This window comes from Rousettus aegyptiacus, unplaced genomic scaffold (genome assembly GCF_014176215.1).
Source record: "Rousettus aegyptiacus isolate mRouAeg1 unplaced genomic scaffold, mRouAeg1.p scaffold_m13_p_9, whole genome shotgun sequence".
Lineage (NCBI taxonomy): Eukaryota > Metazoa > Chordata > Mammalia > Chiroptera > Pteropodidae > Rousettus > Rousettus aegyptiacus.
In genome coordinates, this window is record NW_023416312.1 from 34,260,705 (window position 1) to 34,283,276 (window position 22,572).

The 22,572-nt window shown below is 36.2% G+C and overlaps 1 protein-coding gene and 1 pseudogene across 3 annotated transcripts in view; one reads left to right on the plus strand and one right to left on the minus strand.

The window, feature by feature from the left end:
* The window catches only part of FAM120C (family with sequence similarity 120C), a 95,529-nt gene that overhangs the window by 54,918 nt on the left and 18,039 nt on the right, over positions 1 to 22,572 (minus strand). For all 3 annotated transcript variants that reach the window (XM_016137324.2, XM_036227335.1, XM_016137325.2), the window contains exons 2-4: positions 21,578 to 21,824; positions 20,267 to 20,349; positions 13,184 to 13,312 (exon numbers count right to left, since the gene is read on the minus strand). In XM_016137324.2, coding sequence (XP_015992810.1) covers positions 13,184 to 13,312; positions 20,267 to 20,349; positions 21,578 to 21,824 — 459 coding nt within the window. The remainder of the gene's footprint in view (positions 1 to 13,183; positions 13,313 to 20,266; positions 20,350 to 21,577; positions 21,825 to 22,572) is intronic.
* LOC107506608 lies at positions 17,385 to 17,888 on the plus strand (annotated as a pseudogene).

A 22,572-nucleotide genomic window follows, 5' to 3' on the forward strand; every position in this document is an offset into this window, starting at 1 on the left:
GCAAGGCTGTCCACTATCACCACTGTTATTCAATATAACTTTGGATGTCCTACCAAGTGCAATCAGGCACAAGAAATATATAAAAGGCATCCGAATAGGAAATGAAGAAGTCAAACTGTCACTATTTTCAAATGACATGATTCTCTATGTAGAAAACCCCAAAGACTCCACAAGAACACTACTAGAAACAAGAAGCAAATACAGTAAAGTATCTGTATACAAAATCAACGTTCAAAAATCCATAGCGTTCTTATACTCTAATAATGAAGCGTCAGAAAAAGAAGTGGAAAAAATAATTCTTTTTGCAATTTCAACAAAAAAATAAAATGAAATACCTAGGAATTTGTCTAAGGAAATATGTGAAGGTCCTATATAATGAAAACTACAAGGCCCTATTAAAAGGAATTGAAGAAGATACAAAGAAATGGAAAGATAGTCTGTGTTTCTGACCGTGTTTCCTAAAGCATTATACAGATTTAATGCAATCCCCATAAAAATACCATCAGCATTTTTTAAAGAAATAGAACAAAAAATCATCAGATTTGTATGGAAGCACAAAAAAACCCAAATTGCTAAAGCCAACCTGAGAATAAAGAATGAGGCTGGAGGCATCACTCTGGCTGACTCCAAATTATACTACAAAGTGACAGTAATCAAAATGGCTTGGTATTGGCAGAAAAACAGATACACGGAACAGTGGAACAGAATCAAGAGTCTAGAAGTAAACCCATATTTACATGGGCAAATAATTTTTGACAAAGAAGCCAAAAACATACAGTGAAGAAGGGGAAGCCTTTTCAATAATTGGTGCTGGGAAAACTGGAAAGTCACCTGCAAAAAAATGAAATTAGACTGTTGTCTATCATCACACACCAAAATTAACTAAAAATGGATTAAAGACCTGAATATAAGACCTGAAACAATAAAATGCATAGAAGAAAACATAGGAACTAAACTCAAGGACCTTGGACTAAAAGAGAATTTTATGAATTTGACCTCAAAGGCAAGGGAAATAAAAGCTAAAATAAATGAATGAGACTACAGCAAACTAAAAAGCTCTGCTTAGCAAAAGAAATCGTCAACAACATAAAGAGAGAACCATCTGAATGTAAAAATATATTTGCAAGCAACACCACCGATAAGGGCCTAATATCCAAAATATACAAAAAACTCATATGACTCAATAACAACAAAAACACAAATGATCCAATTAAAAAATGGGCAGAGGACCTGAACAGACACTTCTCCCTAGAGGACATACAAATAAATGGCCAACAAATATATGAAAAGATGCTCAACATCGCTAGCTATTAGGGAAATGCAAATCAAAATCACAATGAGATACTATCTCACACCTGTCAGAATAGCTATCATCAACAGCACAAGTAATAACAAATGTTATAGAGGACGCAGAGAAAACGGAACCCGCATACACTGCTGGTGAGACTACGAATTGGTACAGCCACTATGGAAAACAGTATGAAGGTTCCTCAAAAAACTGAGAATTGATCTACCATATGATCCAGCAATCCCTCTACTGGGTATTTACCCCAAAGATGTGAAAACCCATATCCTAAAAGATATTTGCACCTCGATGTCCAGAGCAGCATTATTCACAGTGGCCAGGACATGGAAGCAACTGATATGTCCTACAAGAGATGATTGGCTAAAGAAGGTGTGGTACATATATACAATGGAATATTACTCAGCCATAAGAAGAGATGAATACTGCTATTTGCGACAGCATGGATGGACCTCGAGATAATCACGCTAAGTGAAATAGGCCGGACAGAAAAAGTTGAAAATCACATGATATCACTTATATGTGGGCTATAAACCTAAAAGCAACAAATGAGCAGGACAAACAGAGACTCATGGACGTGGACTATAGACTAGTGGTTACCAGAGGACTATAGACTAGTGGTTACTAGTGGAGTTGGGGAGGAGGGGGGAGGTAGGCGGGGTAAACGGGGTCAAATATAGGGGAATAAGGGGATGGCGAAGTGGGTAAAGGGGATCAAATATATGGTAGCTGAAGGAAACTGGACTTTGGGTGGTAGACACAATAGAATATACAGATGTCAAATGATAATGTCCACTTGAAAATTATATATTGTATTAACCAATGTTACCTCAATAAGCTTAATTATAAAAATACAACAAAAAATAAAAAATAAAAATAAAATAATAAAAATTTGGAAGGAAAATTTATTCTCTCTCTAAACAGCATTACCTACTTAACACTAGCATTCCCTATCCAACGTGTTGATTTCTTTGTGGATTGGTCTCTTCCTAACTGTATGATGCAAACAGCTAAAAGTACAATGCAAAACAACAAAGTGAATAAGAAAATCTGTCATAAAAGTCAGGATTTCCTGAAGCCAAGAAAAATAATGGAGGACTGCTCACATCATGCTAGAAGCCAATGACAAATGAGGATCTGGTACAGTTGGTGTTTAACAACAATGGGAAGGTAGAAGAGAGAATTATGAAAGATGATGGCAGGAAAGGTATCACATTTTGTTAGAAAAACTTATGGCCCCCAAATCAAACACTGATATTTTATTCTTTACTCATTTTAAAAAAATCTATAAAGAGGTTTTTGTCCTGGATAAGACGAAGTAAACTCTACCTTGTCCTCACTGAAGGTAGTTATAAAATCCAGGAGCATCTATTTAGGACTCTGAAAATTAAATAGTACCAAAAGGACTGGATAAGAAGACCAGAATTCAAAGTACTACAGAATCAAGGGTAAAGTTAGCATTTCTTTTTCCTCTAGTTATCTACCGGTGTGGACACAATGCAGCCCGAAATCTAGAAGCATTCATTGATGTGGACAGAGAGCACGCCAGGAGAAACCTTAATCTATTTGTGGCTTGAAGACTGGGAAAGGGGTCTCCAAAAACTCAAGAAAGTGTATAGAAACACCCCGTTTTTATTCTTTTTCTTTTTTATGTTCTCATGTGTGCCAGTCCAAAGCAAACTTGAGGTAGCAGCAGTGGCAACTGGGGAATAATAGAAAACTAAAACTGAATGAGAGAACCTTCTTTTCCAGTCAGAGAAGCAGTAGTTTCAATAGGTGGGGTGAGCCTCCGATGCTTTTTCTCTCTCTGTCCTCATGCTACTTGGCCCCAGACACTGAAAAAAGGTTTTCCAATGAACTGAGAAGTACTCAAGAGATCGCAGAAAGGGAGTAATAATACATGTATGAATCTGACACTGAACAGGAGACCATACTTTCTGAGAACTGAAGAGATAAAACACAGTCCAAGTCATAGACTGGCCACTGGGTGGCATACAAACAGGATCGATCCAAATAAGTTTGCAAAGCCTTTGAAAATTGTGCTGACATTGAAACCATGGTCCACAGAAGGATGATGAGAACTTGTGGTCTGAACTTAAATGGGTCAACTGCCTCCTAAAGCAAAACTACCAACATTCCCCATTATATTGAAACATGACCAAAAATTTCATAATAATCAAAATGTCCAAGATCCAATAAAAAATTACATGGCCTTGAGAAGAACCAAGAAAATCTTAACTTGCATGAAAAAATTTAATTAATAGAAACCAATGCCGAGATGACACACATATTGGAATTATCTGACAATGAGTTTAAAACAGCTTTATAAAAATGCTTGCAAGTAAGGGGAACACTTTTGAAACAAACAGATTAAAAAGTCTCAGTAAAAAAAAGATGTAATACATGAAGAAGAACCAAATGCAAACTTTAGAACTTAAAAATACAATAACCAAAATTTAAATACACAGAAAAAAAATAATTAAAAAAAAAACAGTGCCTCAAGGATCTATGGGATGATACCAAAAGGTCTAACATTGGTGCCATTATAGTCATGGAAAGAAAGGAAAATGTGAAACATTAAATTTCAAGAAATTATAAGTGAAAACTTCTCAAAATTTAGTGAAAGAAAGCTTAGAAATTCAAAAAGCTCAGCAAACACAAAAGAGGATAAATTCAAAGAAATACATGTCAGACATATCACAGGCAAATTCTAACAAATAATTAAAGAAGAAATAACACTAATTCTACATAATCTCTTCCCAAAAATAGAAGAGGAAGGAATACCTGCCAACTCATTTGAGTCCAGCAATGGAAACCAGACCAAGACAGCATAAAAAAAAAAAAAAAACTACAGATCAATATCCTTCATGAAAACAAATGCAAAAATACTCAATAAAAACTAGCAATTCAACAACATTAAAAACAAATGATATAACAAGACCATGTCCTAGGAACGTAAGGATGGTTTAATATTCAAAAATCAATGAACTAAGTAAGAAAATCCACATGATCTAATCGATAGAAGCAGAAAATGCATTTGACAAAATACATCTGTTCATGATAAAAACACTCAGGAAACTAGTAATAGAACTTCCTCAATCTGATAATGTGCATCTACAAAAGCTATAGTTAATTTCTTACTTAATGCTAAGTGAATGCTTTCCTCAAAGATCAGGAACAATAAAAGGATATCCTCTCTCAGCACTCCTATTCAACATCATTTGGAAATCCCAGATAGTACATTAAATCAAGAAAAAAAATAGCATACTGAATGGACAAGAAAAGAAAAGAAATAAAACTGCTCCTATTTATAGACAACATAATTGTCCACATGGAAAATACCAAGAAATCTACTAAAAATTTTTAGGAAGTTTACAAAGGTTGTAAGATACAAGGTCTACACACAAAAATCAGTCATATTTTTATGCACTAGCAACAAACAATTAGAAATTAACATGAAAAAAACAATATCCTTTACAATAGATGCCTCAAATATTAAATACGTTACGTATTATTATAAAAAAAAGCATGTACAGGACCTGCATGCTAAAAACTATAAAACACTGATGAAAGAAATCAAAGACAACCTAAATAAATGGAGAATCTTCATGGATTTGAAGTTTTGCCTAATTCATCTGTATAATTAAAGGAATTTCAATTAAAATCTCAGCAGGATTTTTGTAGATATAGTCAAGACTATTCTAAAATTTATATGGAAATGCAAAGACACCAGAGTAGACGAAATGATTTTGAAAAAGAATAAAAGTAGAGAACCTAATTTTAAGACATACCAAGAAACCTGGTGTAAGATGGTGGAGTAGAAAAATGCTGTGGTTGCCTCGCCCCACGACCACATTAAAATTATAAGTAAATTATAGAACAATCAATCTGGAGAACCATCTGAAAACTAGCTAAACAGAAGTACTACAATTAAGGATATAAAGAAGCCATGTTGAGACTGGTAGGAGAAGTGGAGACACAAAATGGTTGGCCCCACACGCACATATGGAGGTTGAGAATCGGGAGGGATATCTTGGCTGTTGAGGTACCCTCTGATATATCAGGAGCGCCAGAGTGGTATACCAGAACTGGGAAAAGAAACCACTACAATATCTGGCTATGAAAAATGGTAGGGAGTCTGTCGGTCTGAGTGATATGGAAAGCTGCTAGAAACCAAGGCATTCTTTTAAAGGGCCCATTCACAGACTCACTTGTTTGGAGGCACTTATGCCAGGCTCCATAAGAGGAACGGTAGCTAGGGAGGTATCAGGGACACACAGGGAAAGACTGAGTTGTGTGGCTTCAGGGCAAGGGCTAGAGGGACAGCTTCCATGAACCCTGAGTTGGGCCCTCCTCCCATGCAGCTAGAAGGCAGGTGCCATCTTTCCTGTGTTGAGACCTCCCACCACAAAGTCAAATCTGAATCTGCATTAACCCAGTGAACTCTGTTCACACTACTCTGGTGACTCTTTGGGACACTGCCCCACCTACCTCACTCACCACTGAAACTGAAGGTGCTTTCCAAGGTGGGCAGCCACACTGCCCCATGTATCACAGAAGGCTTTTAGCAGTTGAGCCTTAAGGGCAGCCGGCAGGCAGCAGAAGGCCTGGGGGTGCCCCTGGCATTTTGTTGAGCTGCCCCAGGCCTAGTACTAGTGGCAGGCAACCTCGGTTAGCAGCATGGACTCTCCGTACAACATAAGTCACATGGCAGAGACTGAGATGGAGTAGATATACCTAATACATAGAAAAAACATACACACAAAGGAACAGCTAAAATGGGGAAACAAAGAAACATGTCCAAAAGAAAAATCAGGAGAAAACTCCAAAAAAAGAACTAAACGAAATGGAGACAAACAACCTTCCAGATATAGAGTTCAAAACACTGTTTATAAGGACGCTCAAGGAACTTAGTGAGAACATCAATAAAACAATAGTAAGCATAAAAAAAGGACCATTCAGAAATGAAGAATACAATAACTGAAATGAAGAATACACTAGAAGAAAGCAACAATAGATTAATTGAAACAGAGGATTGAATCATCAATTTGGAAGACAAGGTAGCAGAAAACATCCAGTCAGAACAGCAACAAGAAAAAAGAATCCAAAAAAAATGAGAATAGTTTAAGGGGTCTCTGGAACGACGTCAAGCATATCAACAATCACATCATAGGCATATGAGAAGGGGAAGATTCTTCAGAGAGAAAGGAATTAAAAACCTACTTGAAAAAATAATGACAAAAAAATTTCCCTAACCTGGCCAAGAAAATAGACATATGAGGCCAGGAAGCGCAGAATCTACCAAACCAGATGAACACAAACAGGCCCACACCAAGACACATCATCATTAAAATGCCAAAGGTTAAAGACAAAGAGAGAATCTTAAAAGCAGCAAGAGAAAAGCAGTAGTTACTTACAAGGGAGCACCCATAAGACTGACAGCCCATTTCTCAACAGAAACTTTGTATACCAGAAGGGACTGGCATGAAATATTCAAAGTGATAAAAAGTGAAGACCTACAACCAAGATTACTCTATCCAGATAAAGAACTTCCCAGACAAGAGAAAACTAAAGGAGTAAAGCAAAAACAAACCACTATTACAAAAATTATTAAAGGGACTTCTTTTGGAAGAAAAAAAAAAAGAAAGATCAAAAATAAGAAATTGACAATAACTACATATCTATCAACAACAACAAAAATATGAATGAAATGGCAATAACTAGGTACCTACCTATCAATGATCACTTTAAAGGTAAATAGACTAAATGCTCTAATCAAAAGACATAGGATAGCTGAATGGATAAGAAAACAAGGCCCTTACACAGGTTGTCTACAAGAGGCTCACTTCGGATTGAAAGACACACACAAACTGAAATAAAGAGATGGAGAAAGATTTTTCATGAAAACAAAAAGAAAAAACTGGTATAGCAATACTTACATCAGATAAAATAGACTTTAAAACAAAGGTTATAACAAGAGACAAAGAAGGATATTATATAATGATAAAGGGATCAATACAACATAAGGATACAATCCCTGTAAACTTTTATGCACCCAACATAGGAGCACTGGAATTTATAAAGAAAATATTAGTCTACATAAAGGGAGAGATCAATAGTAATACAGTAATTATAAGGAACTTTAACACCTCATTCACATCAATGGATGGATACTCAGACAGAAAACCAATAAAGAAACAGTGGTGTTAAACAACATATTAGACCAGATGGAAATTATATTTTTAGAGCATTTCACCCCAAAGCAGCAGAATACACATTCTTTTCAAGTGCACAGACATTTTCCATGATAGACCACGTTAGGTCACAAAACAAGCCTCTATAAATTTAAGACTGAATCACATCAAGTGTCTTCTCTAACCCCAATGGTATAAAACTAGAAATCAATCACATGATGAAAACAGAAAAACAGAGAAACATATGTTGGCCTAATAATGTGCTACTAAACAATGAGTGTGCTTACAATGAAATTAAGGAGGAAATCAAAAGATAACTTGAAACAAATGAATATGAAAACACAACGAACTAAAATCTATAGACACAGCGAAAGCAGTCCTAAGAAGGAAATTCATAACAATACAGGCCTACTTCAAGAAACAAACAAACAAAAATCTCAAACAATCTAACACTACACCTAAAAAAAACTAGAAAAAGTCCAACGAACAAAGCCAGTGAGAAGGAAGAAATAATAAAGATCAGAATGGAAATAAATAAAATAGAGTCTAAAAACATACAAAAGAACAATGAAAGCAAGAGCTGGTTCTTTGAAAACGATAAACAAAATTGATAAACTTTTTACCAGACACATTAAGAAAAAAAGAGGAACTAAATAAACAAAATTAGAAATAAAAGTGAAGTGACAACAGACACCACAAAAATACAAAGGATTTTAAGAAAATACTATGAGTAATTGTATGCCAACAAACTGAACAATCTGGAAGAAATGGATACAGTCCTAGAAACACATAGTCTTCCAAGAATGAATCAAGAAGAAACAGAAAATCTGAAGAGAACAATTACTAGCAATTAAATCAAATCAATAATCAAAAACTCCCAATAAAAAAAAGTCCTAGACCATCAGATAGCTTGACAGGTGAATTTTACCAAATATTCAAAGAATGAACACCTATTCTTCTCAAACTATTCCAAAAAATTGAAGAAGAGGGAAGGCTTCCTAATTCTCTTTACAAGGCCACCATCACCCTGATTACAAAACCAAAGACATTACAAAAAAAAGTAAATAGGCAAATATCCCTGATGAAGATAGATGCAAAAATCCTCAACAAAATATTAGTGAACCAAATCCAACATTATACCATGATTATGTGGAATTTATTCATCAGATGCAAGGTTGGTCCAACATACACAAATCAATTAATGTGATACATCGCATTAAGAAGTTGAAAGATAAAAATCATATGATCATATCGATAGATGCAGAAAAATTGTGTGACAAAATCTAGCATTCATTTATGATAAAAACTCTAAGTAAAGTAGGAATAGAGGGAATATACCTCAACATAATAGAAGCCATATGTGACAAACGCTCAGCTAACATCATACTCAGTGAGGAAAATCTAAAATCGTTTTCCTTAAGATCATGAACAAGACAAAGATGTCCACTTTCAACACTTTTGTTCAACATGGTATTGAAAGTCCTAGCCACATCAATCAGATGAGAAAAAAAAGACAAAGGCATCCAAATTGAAAAAGTAGAATTGTCATTATTTTCAGATGACATGATACTATATAAAGAGAACCCTAAAGATTCCACCAAAAAAACTATTAGAATTCAGTAAAGTAGCAAGATCAAAATTAATCAGAAATTGATCGCATTTTCATATACCAATAATGAACTATCAGAAAGAGAAATTAAGAATACAAATTGAATTTGCAATTGCATCGATAAAGTAAAATAAAATACCTAGAAACAAATTTAACCAAGGAGGTAAAAGACCTGTAATTAAAAAATTATAAGACACTGAAAAAAGAAATTGAAGATGATACATATAAATGGAAGCATATACTGTGTTCATAGATAGGAAGAATTAACATTGTTAAAATGCCCACACTACCCAAAACAATTTATAGATTCAATGCAATCCCTATCAAAATATCAATGGCATTTTTCACAAAATTAGAACGAATAATCAAAAAATTTGTATGAAACCATGAAGGACCCTGAATAGTCATGGCAATCTTGAGAAAAGAAAACAAAGTTGGAGGTATTACACTACCTGCTATCAAACTATAATACAAGGCTATAGTAATCATAACAGCATGGTACTGGCATAATAGACACATAGATCAATGGACCAGAATAGAGAGCCCAAAAATAAACCCATATTTGTATGGTCATTTAATCTATGACAAAGGAGGCAAGAAAGGGATACAGACAGTCTATTCACTAAACTGTGTTGGAAAAACTGGACAGATACATGCAAAAGAGAGGGAAAAGACATCCTACTGAATGAGAGAACATATTCACATCCGATAAGGGGTTAATATCCAAAATTTATAAAGAACTAATAGAACTCAACACCTAAAATACTAATAATCCAATTAAAAAATGGGCAGTGGACGTGGATAGACATTCCTCTCAAGAGGACATACAGATGGCCAATAGACATATGAAAAGATGCTCAACGCCACTAATCATCAGAGAAATGCAAATAAAAGTACAATGAGATATCATCTTACAGCTGTCAGAATGTCTATCATCAAGAAATTAAAAAAACAAGTGTTGGCGAGATGTGTAGAAAAGGGAACTTTTGTTCAGTGTTGGTGGGATTGCAAATTGGTGTAACCACTATGGAAAACATTATGGAGGTTCCTCAAATAAATAAACGTAGATCTACTTTATGACTCAGAAATTCCACTTCTGGGTATCTATCTGAAGAAATCCTTAACACTAATTTGAAAAGCTATACACACCCCCTATGTTCACTGCAGTGCTATTTCCAATAGCCAAAACATGGAAGCCACCTAAGTGACTATTAGCAGACAATTTAATAAAGATATAGAACATATATACAATGGAATATTACTTGGCCATAAAAAATGAAATCTTACTATCCGCGACAACATGGATGATGGACTTAGAAGGTATTATGCTAAATGAAATAAGTCATACACAGAAAAAAAATACCATATGATCTCACTCAAATCTAAAGAACAAAATAAACAAAGAAAACAGAAACAGACTCATTGACACAGGAAACAAACTGGTGACTGCCAGATGTGAGGCGGGGTTAGAGGACTGAGTGAAAAAGGTGAAAGTATTAAGAAGTACATGTTGGTAGTTACAAAATAGTCATGGGGATGTGAAGTTCAGCATAGGGAATATAGTCAATAATAATGTAATAATTGTGTATAGTGCCAGGTGAGTACTAGACTAATTGGGGGGATTGCTTCTTAAGTTATATTAATGTCTAACTACTGTGCTGTACACCTAAAACTAATATAAAATAATATTAAATGTGAACTGTAACTGAAAAATAAAAATAATAAAAAATAATTAATGAAAAAAGAAAGCAAAGAAAAAGAACTAGAACTATTTAAAAAATAATAAGTAAAAAAAATAAATTGACATTGACTGAGCAACATTTAATTCTGAGGAGCATTAGTGTGGCCTTCACAGTGTCTATAGCACACCCTTCCTTGTGATCTTATTCCTATGGAAACTGTTTTTACAATTCTCTGTGGTGTAGGAGACTAATAGAGATGCGGATATGTCCTGTCCAGTAGAAGTAGAAGTTCCTCAACTGTGGAAAACCAGTTTTCCTCAATTTGCATATTAATTTCAATACACCTGATCTTTAAATGTGCTCTTCAGATTCTCTTCTGAACAAGGTATAAGATTTGTTTTTCTCATGAATTAAATAAAATCTTTATTATGGGTTTTAAAAAAAAGCATCCGTAAGTCGGTTCCTTCTGTACTCACAATACACACTCAAATTTTAAAAAAAAAAGGCTTACCATAAATTTACAGTATTCAAGACAATGTGCTATTTGCAAAGAGATATAGACACATAGGTTAATTGAACAGAATAGTGTCCAGGAATAGATTCACACAAACATGGACAATTGATTTTTGATAAAGGCAATTCAATGGAGAAAGCAGTCTTTTCAACAAAGTGTGTTGAAACAACTGGACATTCATATGCAAAAACAAAACAAAAACACTTCCTACTTTATATAAAAAGGAACTCAAACCAGATATTTGTTCTAATGTAAAACCACATAATTTTTAGAAGGAAACAAAAGAGTTTGTCATGCCTGCAGTTAGGCAGAGTTCTTAGACATGACACCAAAAGTGTGATCCATAAAAGATAAAAACAGATAAAAATCTTAAACTTTTGCTTTGCAAAAGACACTGTTAAAACAATGTACAGGCAAACTACAGACTGGGAGAAAATATCTGCAAACTAGATATCTGACAAAGGATTTGTATGCAAAACATATACAGAGCTCTCAAAACTCAAAAGTAAGTAAACGAACAACCCAATTAAAAAATGAGGAAAAGACTGTTAATGAACAGACTATTCATTCATCAAAGAGGATATATAGATAGCAAATAAACACAAGAAGAAAATGTTCATCATTAGTCATTTGAGAAATGCAAATTAAAATTATGATGAGCTACCACTATATGCCTATTAGAATGGCCATAAATAATAATGACAATAATAAGTGCTGACGAAGAATGGAATGGCCACTCTGGAAAATGGTTTGGCAGGGTCTCATAAAGTTAAAGTTAAGTACACACTTACTATATGACCTAGGAATCCCACTCCTAGATATTAATACTAGAGAGATGAAAGCTTATGTTCATACAAAAGCCTGTACACAAATGTTTACAGCAGCTCTATTCAAACCACCAAAAACTGGAAATAACTCAAACATCCTCTAGGGGTGAATGAATAAACAAATGCTGGTATATCCACACAATGTATACTATTCGGCAACAAAAACAAATGAATCATTGATAAATGAAACATGTGACAACTTGGAAGAATTTCAAAAGCATTCTGTTGAATGAAAAATGCCATTCTCAAAATATTACATGCTGTATGATTCCAGTCATATGCTGTTCTCTAGAAGAAACAGTAAAAGAATAAATTGGTAGTTGCCAAAAGAGGAATAAATTTGGGTATGTTTACAAAGGCATAGCCTGAATAGATCCTGATTGTGATGGTGGTTATATTAATCTATACTATAGTTTTAAAAATTCATAGAACTGAACACACACATACAAAAGTCAGTACTACCGTATGTTAATTTAGAAAATAAAACTGAAAAACCCAGAGTGCAAATATAAATTAAATTGTTAAAAATAAAACTAACTTATTTTACTAACTTTTTTTTTTTTTACTAACTTTTAGTTTCACAAGATAAAATCCCAGTCGAGCCCTTTTTTCACTATTAACAATGAAATATTGATTTTGTTTTATGTGGAACTGCTTTAAGTAGTCTTTTTTATTACCCATTATCCTTCACTAAGCAAGACATACTTTATATTAAAATATACACTGAAACATAAAAAGAGTAGAAGTGATCTGCTGGCGGAATAATATAGCAAGTTTCTCAGTAATGAGATTTAAAGTGACTATTTTTCTTTACTTTCTAAATTTTTCAGAATAAGCTTGCATAATTTTGATAATTGGTGGATAAATGGTAAAGGACCCTTTCAATCCAGGCCTAGTAATGTTTTCTCAAGGAAACTCTGGGGCACCCGTCTGTAAAAATGAGAAAACGAGCAGCTAGGAGGAGAAAAGGTACGCAGCACACAAAAGATCAGATTTGCTGGTGGTACTAGTGAAGGTAAGAAAACAGATGACTCTCAGGAGGAGGTTAGCTTACCTGAGACTGTTTGAAAACATCCTTCCCAACCACATCCAGGTTAGAGGGGTCTTTGATGGAACTAACATACTCAGATACAGCCTTGATCACCACATCACAGGGAGGAAGAACCAGCTGATGAGCTCGGACCTAGAAGAGGTAAAAAAAAACAAGGAACACTGACTTCAGACATGAGTCACTAAGAAAAAGGATGAGGTTGAAGTGATAATACAAAATTTAAATTCAGTAAATCCACTAAGAGAGTTAAAATCTTTTCTATAAAATGTTTTCCCCCTAATTCTCACCACGTAATACTTGGAAAAGATTGAAAAGTATAAAAGAAAGATAAAATCATATCATCTATAATCCTATTACAGAGAAAGTCACTATTTTATGATACTGCCATAATTAATCAGTTTACTTTCATGATATATTTTGGCTGCTTCCAATTTTTTGCTATTAAATGTAATGTTGTAACATGTGGACCATGTAAACGAACCACGAAAAGGCCTTTTTGAGACAATCAGGAAAATACACACAAAAAAAGACTAGATATTAAGACGATATCAAGAAATGATCATTAATTTTGTAAGGAGTAATAATTGCATTGTGCTTATGTTTGAAAATGATTATATGTTTTAGAAATGCATATTGAATGTGGGACTGAAATTACTTGAGGTATGGAATTTGTTTTATAATATATTAGCAACAGCATCACAATAGTAATTGTGGCCATACCTTGATAACGGTTGAAGCTGGAAGATGTTACAACAGTATCTCACTATAGTGTATTATTTTCTCTACTTTTGTGATGTTTGAAAATTTGAAAGTAAGGTTTTTTAATGCTGTGATAAAATATAGATATGATTTGTTGTCCATTTTCCAATTATTTAATTATAAGCATCCTAAAATGGTAATTACTGAGTCAAAGGATATAAACGTAAAGACTTTTCATATAAGTTATTTAGGCAAAGGGCTGTACCATTCACTCCTTCAACAAATATTTAGTGCCTACTGTGTACTAGGCACTGTCCTAGGCACCAGGAATACAGCCATGAACAAGATAAACAAAGACCCCTGCCTTCCTGGAAGCTTACATTCTAGTACAGGTGTGTCGGGATGGGGTGAAGGGAATCTAACAAAATAAATACATAAAATGGATAGTGTGTTTGGAGAAAATCTAGGCAGAAAAGGGGCTAAAGAATGCCAGTGTGTGTGTGTGTGTGTGTGTACGCATGTGCATATGATTCTAAATAGGGTGGTCAGAAAAGGCCTCACTGAGAAAATAGCACTCAAGAAAAACCTACGGGAGTGAGGAAATAGCTTTGTGGAAGGAAAAAGCCTTTCAAATAGAAGGAATCATAAGTGCAAAGGTAGGAAGAGCAAAAGAAAACGGAAGATGAAATCAGAGCTGTTACAAGGGGCCAGACAGTACAGGACTTTGTAAGCTATGGTAAAGATTGGGTGAGTGACATGAAAAGCCAATGGAGTGTTTTGAATAGATAAGCAACATAATCTGAGTCAATTTTTAAAAGGATCACTCTGGCTGTTGTGTTGAAATAGATTAATAGATTGGGGGTGGTGGGGCAGGTGATGGGGAAGAGTGCAAGCAGAAGACCAATGATTAGTAAGCTGTTATAATAATCCAGGCAAGAAAAAATGGTGGCTTGACCAGGGTAGTAGCAGAGAAAACTGATGGCATTTGCTGACATAAGAGATGTGGGACATGCGGAAGAGAGAGAAGTCAAGGATGACTCCAAAGGTTTGAGCAATTGTAAGGATGAGGTTGCCATTAATGAAAATGGGGAAGGCTATGGAAAGAACAGATATAGGGAAAAGATCAGGAGTTTCCATTTGGACATATATCCTTGAAATGTTGAGTAGGTCATTAAATATTAGAATCTGGAGTTCACAGGGGAATTCAAAGCTGAAGGCATATATTTAGGAGTCACCATTGGATAGATGGTCCATCACTGGATAGATAGAAAGTCATGACACTAGATGAGATCAATCACCAAGGTAGCATCTATAGATAGAAAAGAGAGGGGACTGAGGATAGAACTCTAAGACATTCCAAAGTTAAGAAGTAGAGAAGAAGATAAGAAAGCAGTAAAGGAGACAGAAGCAGTAGCCACTGAAGTAGGAAGGAAACCAGAAGAGAGTAGTGTCCTTAAAGCCGCAGGAAGAAGATGCACTATGGAAGAGAAAATGAACAACTGGGTCATATGCTGCTCACTGGTCAAGCAAGGCGAAAACTGAGAGCTGGCCACTGGATTTAATAAAATCAAGGTAATTCTGATTTTGTTAAGAGCAATTTCAGCAAAGAAGACTGAAGAGAGAACAGGGAAAAGGAAAAGTAAACAGCTGAAGTATAGACATTCTCCAGAAGAGCATGATATAAGGGAAGAATATGGAGCAGTAGCTTGGATGAAGTGAGGTCAAGAGCAGGTTTTGGAAGGGGAAAAATGGCTTAGATGAAAGATGCTCTGTTCATCCCTCTGGCAACCAAATCAAAGTTGTGACAGGAACAAGGAACAAACAGCAAGGAAAAATCGCCTGGGAGCTAGATGAATGAGCCACACAACTAGGGAGAAATCTAAGAAATCACCCCGCAATGGCAGAAGGTAGGATGGGGAAAGAATGTGAGGCTGCCCAGCCCTGAGTGGCTGAGTGAGACCAAGGCTGCAGCAATGGCAGCGGCAGCAGCAGTGCCTCTTAAAGGGGCAGCATCCACAAGCAAACTTCTGTGGTGACGGAACTGCTTGCTCTGAGCACTAGTGCCGCTTCAGCTGCACAGGGGCTTACAGGGTGACACTGTGTTGTCGGAGTGAGGGGCCAGCGATGAGACTCGCTCTGTACAGAAGTGCCAGTGGTATTCATTGTTCCCTATTGAGCCCTCCCTGCTCCCAGCGCATGGACTCGGCATTGCCATAGCTGAGATGTCATCAAACTGGATAAAAGGTTGCTCCGCCCAGAGGATTTCCAGAAACTGCCTCCTCCAACTTGTGGCTCCACCCAACCCACATCCAGGTGTATCCTCAGCGAGTTGAGTGCTCCTTGCTGAGCAGTGCCAAGGCTCACGCTGGTGGCAGCTGGCCTCGATTTCTGGTGTGGCCTTTTGAGGCAGCTACAAGCACAGCATCTGTGGATTGCTTGCTAAATCTTAACAGGTGGCCTCGGAGTGACACAGGCTTGGACTAAATTTAGCCTGCAGCTGAACCCCTCTCAGGACTGGGCCACTGGACTCCTACTACACAAAGCCATACTCATAAGACCAGGAGACTTAGAAGCTTTGCCTAGTACACAGAAACAAACACAGAAAGGCAGCCAAAATGGGAAGACAAAGAAGCAGAAACCATATGAGAGAACAGAACAGAGATCCAGGAAAAATGGAGTCAAGCAATTGAACAGATGCAGAGTTCAAAATACTATGCTCAATGAACTTAGGGGAAGGGTAGAGAAATTCAGTGAGAACTTCAACAAAGAGATAAAAAAGAAACATAAAAATGCAAATGGAAATTATAAAAGGGAACCAGTCAGAAATGAAGAACACATTATCTGAAATGAAAAGTATATTAAATGGAATAAACAAAGTAAATAAAGAGGATCAAATGACCTATATAGAAGATGGGAAAGCCAAAGACACTCAATTAAAATGGCAAGAAAAAAGAAGCTAAGACAATAATAATAATTTAAGGAGCCTATGATACACTATTAAAGGTAAAAATATCCATGTCATCAAGGTACCTGAGGGAAAACAAGATGTTGAACTGCTATTTGAAGAAATAATGATGGAAAACTTCCCTAACCTGGTGAAGGAAATAGACATAAAACCCCAAGATGCTCAGAGTCCCAAAAACCAGGAACCCAAAGAGGCCCACACCAAGACACATCATAATTAAAATGCCAAAGGTTAAATACAAAGAGAGAATCTGAAAAGCAGCAAGAAAAAAACAGTTACCTACAAGGGAGCACCCATATGACTGGAAGCTGATTTCTCAAAAGAAACTATGCAAGACAGAAGGGCTTAACACAAAATATTTGATGTGATAAAAACCCAGGATCTACAATCAAAAATATTTTATCCAGCAAAGCTATCATTTAGAGTCGAAGGACAAATAAAGAGCTTCCCAGACAAAAATAAGCTAAAGGAATTTATCAACACCAAGCCAGTATTACAGGAAATGTTAGAGGAACTTCTTTAAGAATCAAAAAACGTGTATCAAAAACATGAATAAGAATAATAATAACTAGCTCTTTCTGCCATCTTTCCGTGCTGCCATAATGGTGCACATGAACGTGCTAGCTGCTGCACTCAACAGCATCAACAATGCTGAAAAGAGAGGCAAATGCCAGGTTCTCATTAGGCCATGCTCCAATGTCATCATCTGGTTTCTGACTGTGATAATGAAGCATGGCTACATTGGTGAATTTGAAATCACTGATGATCACAGAGCTGAAAAAATTGTTGTGAACCTCACAGGCACGTTAAACAGGTGTGGAGTGATCAGCCCCAGATTCGATGTACAATTCAAAGATCTAGGAAAATGGCAGAACAACTTGCTCCCGTCCCATCAGTTTGGTTTCATTATACTGACAACTTCAGCGGGAATCATGGACCAAGAAGAAGCAAGACGAAAACACAGGAGGGAAAATCTTGGGATTCTTTTTCTACAGATGTTATACATATGTTCAAATAAAATGCCCCAATGGACAAAAAAAATGATAATAACTACATTCCTATCAACAAGTACCTTAAATGGAAAAGTATTAAGTGCTCCAACCAGAAGAAAGAGTGGCTGAATGGATAAGAAAACACGATCCCTACATATGAGGCCTACGAGAGACTCATTTTAGATTAAAAGACACACCGAGATGAAAAGGGGATGGAAAAAGATATTGCCTTGATGAACCTAGAGGGTATTACATTGAATGAAATGGGTTAGATAGAGAAAGATAAATATTGCATGATTTCACACACATGTGGAATCTAAAGAACAAAATCAACAACAACAAAAGCGGAAATAAACTCATAGATACAGAGAATTTTTTAGGGATACTAGATGGGACGAGGGTTGGGAGAAAAAGAGGGCAAAGGGGTTGAGAGGTGCAGGTGGATGGTTGCAGAGTAGACATGGGAATATAGAGCATATCATGGGAAAGATGGTTAATAATGTTGGAATGAATATGTGGGGGGAGGAGGGGTGCTAGATTTGGTGGTGTGAGTTATGCTTTGTGAGTTGTGTGGATCTCTGATCAATATGCTGTACAGCTGAGGCTGGTGTGTTGTATACCAACTATAATTGAAAAAAAAACCTCATTGAATTGTATAATATAAATGCAGGCAACTCGTTGTCTATTATATTTCAATAAAGATGGGGGAAAAAAAGAGCTGGTTTTGTTTTATGTTTTAAGATAGGTACATGCTTATACATCTGATGGGAAAGAGCCAATGAAGAGAAGGAGACTAATGACGCAGGAAAAAGAAGGGAGAATTGCAATAGTGATACCCCTAAGTTAGCTAGAATGAATGGGATCTAGTGTTAAGAGTGTAGGAGTTGGCCTTAGATAGAAACATGGACAGGTCATCCACACTAAACAGGAGGTAAGCAGAGCATCTGGGCATACAGATGCATGCAGGAGAGAAGATAAAAGGATTGGAGCTAGTAGAAGTTGTCTTCTCATTGCTTCTTTTTTCTCAGTGAAATAGGAAGCCCGGTCATGAGCTGAGAGCGAGCAAGGATGAGGGAGCATTAGAGGCTTGAAGAGAGAGGAAAAGGTGCGAAATAACTATCTAGGAGAGTAAAAGAACTAGGGAAATATAATATAGTCACTAACTTACATTACCACGATAGAAGTAGGTAGATTAATTTTTCAATATTTGCTAAACTGTTAGGTTAAAAAAAATCACACTGCTTTTAATTTGCATGTCTGATCACTAGTGAGACTTGGCATTTAGTCACACAATTGGCAACTGTATTTCTTCTTTTATGAATAGTCTGCTTCTGTCCTTTGCTCATTAGTTCTTTTATTTGGAGTATTAGTATTTTTCTTCACAGGGTGGAACAAATCCTTAAAATATTAAGGGTGTGAGATAACAGAAAATATATATTGGTCTCTGCTTCCAGTTCCTGGCACAGAGCTTCTGAAACCCTTGCAATATCCTAAGTAGTAAGAGCACTTTTGTGTTATTGCGGTGACTCTGGGTGGGTTCCTGGATGGCTCCTAGACGAGAGCTGGTCGCCTGAAACCTGGAACTTTTAGCCCCACTCCAATTCACTTGAGAAGGGAGAAGGGTTGAAAACGGAGTTAAGGACTGATCGTACCAACATGATGAAGCCTCCATAAAATCCCAAAAGTATGAGGTTCAGAGAGCTTCAGGGTTGGTGAACATATCCACACTAGGAGGATGAGGCACATTAACTCTGTGGGATAGAAGCTTCTGGGCTTAGGACCTTCCCAGACCTCACTCTATATATCTCTGCATCTGGCTGTCCATCCTGTATCTTTTATCATACCCATTAATAAGCCAGTAAACCCAAGTGTTTCCCTGAACTCTGTGATTGGCTTTAGCAAATTAATCAAAACCAAGGCAGAGGATGATTGTTGGAACCTCCAATCTACTGCAGGTTGGTCAGAAGCACAGGTGATAACCTGGGCTTGCAACTTATATCTGAAGTTGTGTGTGGAGGCCAGTTTTGTGAGACTGAGCCCTTAACCTGCACCTGATGCCATCTCCAGGTGGATAGTGTCAACAATGAGTTGAATTATAGGATACCCATCTGCTATTGCAGAGGATTTTTGATATGAAAACACAGACTCACACACACACACATTCGGTGACCAGAAATATCAGAAATGACATATTCTGTGTGAGTGTAGCAGTAATGTGAAAGTAAAGGAGACACACAGGAAAGAAAGATATAGGAAGGAAGAACTCACAGAAGGTAGAAAACTGAGCTTTTCCTTTTCAAAGGGTATTGATCATAATTATAAATGTTTGTATTTGGAATATTTTAAACCTAATGAAAGATAATTATTCTATCAAAACCCCAACCAAAACCTGATGTCATGGATATATACACAGGAAATGGGGCACATTACCTTAAGTGATGCAAGGGGATGTTCTGGTCCCAAGAGGCTCCAGTGAAAAGCAGCCAGGTCCTCATCTGGGAGAATGTGGTTACCTATAAAGCACATTTGTCATTTAGTGACTGTACAAATGTTTTCTTAGAACTTCTAGGCCATGAAAAGGCTCTGGGAGAGAAAATGATCAAATAATTCACGTAAGTCTACATTCCTAATGACTAATTTCTAATGACTACAGTAGCTATGTGTTGATTACCTATGTATCATATGCATTACATGTACCATCTTTATAATAACAATGTATGGTAGTCTATTTTCCCCATTTTACAGATAAAAAATTGAGGTTTGGAAAAGTTTGGTGATTTAACCTAAAGTGGCACAGTTAATAAGTACCAACTCCAGGATAAAAAGCTAAGGACTGTGACACCCATGATATTTTATATCACCTAATCATGCTGTCTTTTAATAATAGCAGCCACCAATTACTGCCTACTTCATAAAGTGCTGGGCATTTTTTATATTGAATTATATTTAACCTTATCAATAATACCATGAGGTATTATTATTCCATTTCACAGAGGAAGAAACTAAAACCAAGGAAGTGTAACTACAGTGATTTACCCAAGGCCTAATTCCAAAAGTTGTGCTGACTCCTCCATTAGATCATCCAAGTTCAACTCCTTTGGAATTATAAACAGAGTTCACACCTGAGACAAGATATTAACCTTCATGCTATCAATACCTGGAAAACTAACTCAAAACATAATCAATACTGCAATTTACTTCGAAATATGTCTTTAAAAGAAAGATGGATAGATGGTTAGAATGGATAGATATATGATAAAACAAATATAATGGCAGAAAACGGGGTAGATACAGGATTTTCACTTCAAAATTCTTTCAATTTTGCTGTAGGTTTGGAAATGTTCATTATAAAATGTTAGCACAGCAGAAGCAAAAATAAAAACAATTTGTATTCTCAATCACAATTTAAGACGCCAGAGAAAAATGCTAATGCTCTGAGTGGGAAATCAAAGCTGTCCAGGGCTAGTAAAACACTTGGCCTAAAATAGTACTCTGCATAAAATAGGTATGGAATTTTACAAAAGAGTTAACAAGAATCAAAATAATGTTCTGGAATATCCTGTATTAATTCTTAAGACAAACGTGCTGAGTTTCTAATAAGAATCCCAGAAGCACAGTGGCATGTGGACTTTCAAAAGATAAATCCAAAAATGATAGGCTAAATTGCTCTGGTCTTCAGATCTTTTATTATTAAAGGGCAAACTTTACTAATCACTGGAGTCTGTTCTTTGGACTACCTACCTAGCAGCGCAGCAAATATGGGAAAATTCATCCGCTTCAGGCCCAGCTGCTTGGCCACCTCCTGCATGAGGAACTGGTTGGTAGTGAGGTTCTTCCCATTCCAGCTGAGCTTCAGAGCATGGGAACTATAGTAAGAGGGAATATTGTAGAGAGCATACTCGGAGTCATGGGCAAGAAGACCATGGAAGCCATTTTCCCTGAAAAAAGCTACCACTTCCAAGTGGTGGTCTTCAAGGCTCTGAAAGACCTAAGAGGGAAGAAGAAAATAACAGGTCACACAACAGAAGCTGACCTGTATTTCGTTAGAAGTCAGGAAGGTTAGTAACAAATTTTATAGTTTGTTGAAACTTAAGATTATATGAGGCTAAAGAGAATACTTAAAAAAAAAAAAAAGCCTTTCCTATACATACAGGCAGCATTATCTACCGTTCATTCAAATGCCCAGTCTTTTTTTGACTCCTTTCATGAAACTGAGGCCTGAGGCTCTTAAAAGAATACTGAAATTAACATAGTATATAAGTTCTTACTTTAGACAATAACAGAAGAGACCTTTGTTAGAAAGATAATAAAGCTATTATTTATTGCTCAGCACCTCTATTTACATGCTGTGCATTCTTTACATACATTATTTCATCATCTCAATAACCATGGGCAAGGTAGATAAGGATGAAATAATTTACACAAGGAAATGGACACAGAAAGGTCAAACAATATATAGCTAGAATCTGAATCTAAGTTCACCTTTTTTAAAACTCTTGTTTTGTTGCTTAGGAGCACTTTAGATAGCAGGACACCCAAATAGGGCACTTCCAAAATGTAGGGGTCACAAACTTCACCCATTTTAGAAATGGGAAAACTAAGGTTGTGACAGGTTGGCTACCCTCAAAGTTACATAATGACTGAGTGTAAACAGGATTCAAACTCAGGCTAATCTGACTCCAGAATGCACTTTCCATTATACCAGGCTTCCTGAAGAGCACTGTTTTTTTATGAAC